The sequence below is a fragment of the Sander lucioperca genome, chromosome 6 (genome assembly GCF_008315115.2).
Source record: "Sander lucioperca isolate FBNREF2018 chromosome 6, SLUC_FBN_1.2, whole genome shotgun sequence".
In the NCBI taxonomy this organism is placed as follows: Eukaryota; Metazoa; Chordata; class Actinopteri; order Perciformes; family Percidae; genus Sander; species Sander lucioperca.
The window spans coordinates 763,791-768,537 of record NC_050178.1 but is presented as its reverse complement, the minus strand read 5'-3'; the positions used below and the strand labels follow the sequence as shown (position 1 = coordinate 768,537).

At 36.3% G+C, this 4,747-nt stretch overlaps 1 protein-coding gene across 1 annotated transcript; it reads left to right on the top strand.

Moving 5' to 3' along the window:
• Nucleotides 1-2,050: 2,050 nt before the first annotated feature.
• On the top strand, nucleotides 2,051-4,464 carry LOC116050255 (C-reactive protein-like). The gene is made up of 5 exons (XM_031300234.2): nucleotides 2,051-2,086; nucleotides 2,228-2,282; nucleotides 3,079-3,181; nucleotides 3,275-3,572; nucleotides 4,180-4,464. Exons 2-5 carry the CDS (start codon nucleotides 2,228-2,230, stop codon nucleotides 4,402-4,404), a joined length of 681 nt encoding a protein of 226 aa, XP_031156094.1. The 5' UTR covers nucleotides 2,051-2,086; the 3' UTR covers nucleotides 4,405-4,464.
• Nucleotides 4,465-4,747: the final 283 nt, after the last annotated feature.

Sequence of the window (4,747 nt, the reverse complement as noted above, 5' to 3'; positions counted from 1 at the left end):
TAACAAGATTGTTTTTCGTTTTCCGTTTTTTAATATCAAAACAAAAAACGAATAATGGGTTGTTTTCCGTTTTTTGTTTTCCTATTTACTAATGGTAATTGGGAAACTGGCCGTTTTTCGTTTTTGTTTTTTTCTTTTCAAAACGAAAATCCGTTGGCCACCAAGTACACGGACCCACACACACTCCCACATGGACGTTTGATTGTTCATGAGAGTCATTCTGTGCAGACAGATGCTGGCAGTCTCTCAATCAGTAAAACTACTGGTAAAACTTTATAATAATGGTACATGAATTATCATGAATTCATGCATGACTTCATGCATGAAAAAAAATGAAATCATTCATGTAGTATTTCATGAACTATCAATAAGTACAAGGATTAATAGTATCTCATGCATGACTTAATGCAGGAACAACATGTTAATGCATCAATTAAGGTATTTCAATCATTATGATTTCTGATTTATTGATGATTTTCATGTTTTCTTCATTGGTAAATCTGTAGTTAAAGTGACAGGCTAAAAAAGGTTAGTGTTGTAATGATTAAGTAAACATTACTTCTTTATTACTTCACCATGTCAGTGGGCCTTCAAATAAAGTGCTGACCTGGTCCATCTTTAACATTCATAAATATGATATGATTTATGGTGGCATATGCAGCAATCATCTTTGTGACCCCTCAAATGAAAAAATGTTGTTGAGAAAGTTCACGTGTACAGACACTTAGAAGTTAGTAAAAAGTCAAATTCATAAATATCCTACTTGGGTGAGCATTGTTCTCAGGCCATACTGTTTAAGTGCCTTATGTTGTTGTGACTAAAACAACTATAAAATGCATCTGCAGTATGCTGTATTTTGTGTAAATGTACTGCAGTGACCTTAGTATCACTTTGCCAATCCACTCCTTAAATTCTTAATACATAAAATGTTATGCCACCACCAGGGCAAAATGAGTTTGCAATGAACTAGTAAATTCCTCTTCTTAGTGACTGTATCTCTACATGAATTGTCAGTGGCTATTAGCTATTAAACCAAACATGAGTCAGTGAACTGTAAAAGGGTGGAGTGTTGGTTGATCATGGTAGTTGAAAGCAACCTGGCCCGGTGCTCTCATACTATAAAACCCCTTCTGATAAAGAGTTCCCTTAACAACAACTCTTCATCACACTACACACTCAAGCATACATGCACCCTGACCACTGACTTAGCACCCTCAACACTGACTGACAACAAGGACACAACTAGCCTGGCTCTATTTAGAATGTAACAAGACAAAGAGTATACAGCCATGCTAGCAGCTCTGTTAGGCTGTTCTTTGGCACAGTGGGGCTTAGTGCTAAATGCTAATGTCACCATGCTAACTTGATCACAATGCTAACATGCTGATGCTACGCAGGCACAATGTTTACCATGTTCCCCTATGAAATTTTGCACAAACATTTATGGTCTCTAGACAATGCATTCCATAACTTGATGACTAGCTGACTTGCTTGCCTACTGTAGTGCCACCAGCAGGTTCAAATTTGTGGTTTTGATTGAAATAATATGGATAGATTGCCATGAAATCTGGCACAGACAGTCCCAACAAGATGATTTGTAATCCTTAGGTTCCATTATCAGTGGTCTCCTCTGGCAGTAAAGCTTTATCTCATTTTATCTCACTTCCTCGTTCAAGGACAGACGGCTCATGTGGACTTCTACACTAATTTATTTAGCACATTTATTCATCATATTTCTTTTGCATTTCACATCCTCAATATAACCATCTGTAGGCCTATATACCATAGTGTAGATTATTCATATTTTTATACATGTATATTACTAATTTTCTTTTTAACGACTTGGTCTTATCTTGCTTGTTTGTCTAGTTTGATAAGTGTAATATGCTTTATAAGACAGTTTAGGAGCCCTCAGTTAATATTCTACATTTGCAAATTACTGGAATCTGAAGCCATAAATTGCGTACAAGGAAGAAAACAAGAAAAAAAAAAAAAAAAGCTAATAACCGCAATGAGGAAGCAGCCAAAGTATAAAACCTACAATCCCATACACTGGTGCAAACAAGATTCTGACACAGGATTCGAGGTAAGATCAAGGCATGATATACATAGCAAAATAAAGGAATTTAACATGGCCTAGGAAACAGTAAACTTATTTGCAGTCTATGACACACTGGTAGTGAATGTATTATTGTTATTATTGTTGTTCCATTTGTCTTTGTATTAGATGGCGTTGTTTCTTCTAATGGTGATGCTGACAGCATGTGCTGCCTCTCCTCAAGGTAAAAAATACTGTACCTTAAAAATTTAACAAAAGGGAATGTGAAAATGAAATATTGCAAGAAAGATACAGGTGTATCTGGCTTACATAAGCTTGTTTTCTTTTGATTTTTGTCTTTATGCTCACTCTTTTTGGTTATGTACAAATTCCTTTTCTCCTCATCTAATAGGATGAAACAAATATAAGCTTTATAGTAACAGCAACAATTGGGCAAAACAGGTCGAATGTATGAGTAAATTACCAATTTTAATCATTATAGGCATACGTCTACTATCTTTGTCATTAATTTAAAGATTACAATACAGAAAAAATATACAGTAATCTCAAATATCTATGAAGCCAATTACTTGGTCAATTTGCAGCCTTATGTTCATCAACAAGTCGGCAGATAAGTAAACAAGTCAAAGGGGCAGCGAGGGACAGGGATAGTGAACTGGGTGGGGCACCCAGCTCAGATTATTTTTTTATGAGAAGTGATAAATGTCTCGCAAGGAACACGACAGGGCAGACAGCAGCTGTGGGCAGGTAGTGTAGTGCAGAGGGCAAAGTTCAGCTTAGCTGCGCTAGCGGTGGTGTGGCTCTACAGATGGAAAAGTGTTCAGTAAATTCACCATGCTCCAAAGTTAATCACAATTAATCTAGTGATTGGATTTTTAGCTTCAGTTTATGTCCTATGTCAAAACATCTGAATCCACTGAATACATATGTTGGCTATTGTGTAATTCACTTGTTTACTATATAATTTACTTTTCACATACAGGTTTTGAATTTCAATATATATATATTTTTTTTTAAAGATTTGTCAGGTAAAATGTTCACCTTTCCGCAACAAACTAACTCAGCTCATGTGAGGCTGACAACATCAAGACAGGTTCTGAGTGCTGTAACCGTCTGTTTCAGGTAGTGTTGATGATGCAAAATGATTCATACAACCCACTGTATCTCTGACAGTAAAAATAATCATGTATGATAATGTCTTTATAATTCCTACAGGTCCTTCACAGACCTCCGTAGAGATCATAGCCTTTTCTCTTTGGCCACACCTGCTTTTGACAATGAAATGCTGATTTTTAACGGTGCTTCAAACAATAAGTACGATTTTTGGATCAATAATAAAAATGTAGACTTTATAGGGCACGACTACAAAGTGAACACGTGGCAATCAATTTGTTCCACATGGGATTCTGTGTCTGGACTGGGCCAGCTGTGGTTAGATGGAAAGCCCTCAAGTAGGAAGTTCATCAGCTCTGGATCCAACATCAGCGGGCCCATTATAATTGTTTTAGGACAGGTACAGTTTTTAAGCACTTTTCTCAGAGAGTTAGATGAGAAGATCAATACCAGTCTTGAGTCTGTATGGTAAATATGTAGCGAGAGTCAGCAGCCCGTTAGCTAAGCACAAAGACTGAAAGCTCTCCAAAGGTAACATACTCAGCCTACCAGCATCTCTAAAGCTCAGTAATTATCACCTTGTATATTGTTTGTTTGGTTTATACAAAAATTGAAGCGTAAAAACATTTCTCTGTTTTAAGGAGGATTGTGTGCCGGACTACATAGCCAGAGTAAGCATTATTTTGTATGTTGCTTTTGACAACAAATAAATGAATAAATGAAATTGTATAGCGGTTGTATAGCGGTTTCCCCCTGATTCCAGTCTTTGTGCTATGCTAAGCTAATTGACTGCTGGGTCCAGATATTTTATTTTATTTAGGGCTGTCTTACATACAGATAGATTTGTAATAATCTTCTCATGTAACTCTTGACAGTTGAACGAATAAGTGTACCGTATTTCCGCAAATGTCATATTCCATATTTGCTGTATGTGTTCAAACAATACATCCAAAAGAACATAGCATTATACAATATAGCTGATATCTCAAATGTCTGCAAATTCTCAGGAGCAGGATACCCATGGTGGAGGCTTTGATATTAAACAGTCTTTCGTTGGTATGATGTCTGATGTCCACCTTTGGGACCACATCCTTTCCCCCTGTGAGATCCAGAACTACATGCATCATCTAAACTTCGCACCAGGGAATGTGCTCAACTGGAGGGCGCTGGAGTTCCAGACCACAGGAAGAGTGCTGATAGAAGACAAACAAGACATTAATACCTGTTATTAAACTTTTGAAAAGTGAAAAAACAGGTTAAAAAAATATGAATCAAAATAAAAAAAATATTGATACATAAATGAAAAAAAATAATTGCATATTTTTTGCATTTTTTAAAGATTGTTTTTCAGTTTTTTTGTATGTTTTTTTATTATCTTTTGCTTTTTTTGTTTGTCGGATCAATGATGCACAAACAAAGTCTGATTGATTTGTAATGCTGAAACAGTCATTAGAAAGTTGCATGCAATATGGACGCCATTGTAAAGCTACTCAAGATGGGCTTTTCTCATGGTCAATCCGTGGTTGATCACATGATGAATAAGTGTGGCCCTGATCTCATCAGAGATGGCTCTCC

Coding starts and splice junctions, on each gene's coding strand:
- LOC116050255 (XM_031300234.2), top strand. CDS start 2,228: ATGGCGTTGTTTCTTCTAATGGTGATGCTGACAGCATGTGCTGCCTCT. Junction 2,283..3,078: donor ATGTGCTGCCTCTCCTCAAG/GTAAAAAATACT, acceptor TTTTTTTTAAAG/ATTTGTCAGGTAAAATGTTC. Junction 3,573..4,179: donor TTATAATTGTTTTAGGACAG/GTACAGTTTTTA, acceptor GCAAATTCTCAG/GAGCAGGATACCCATGGTGG.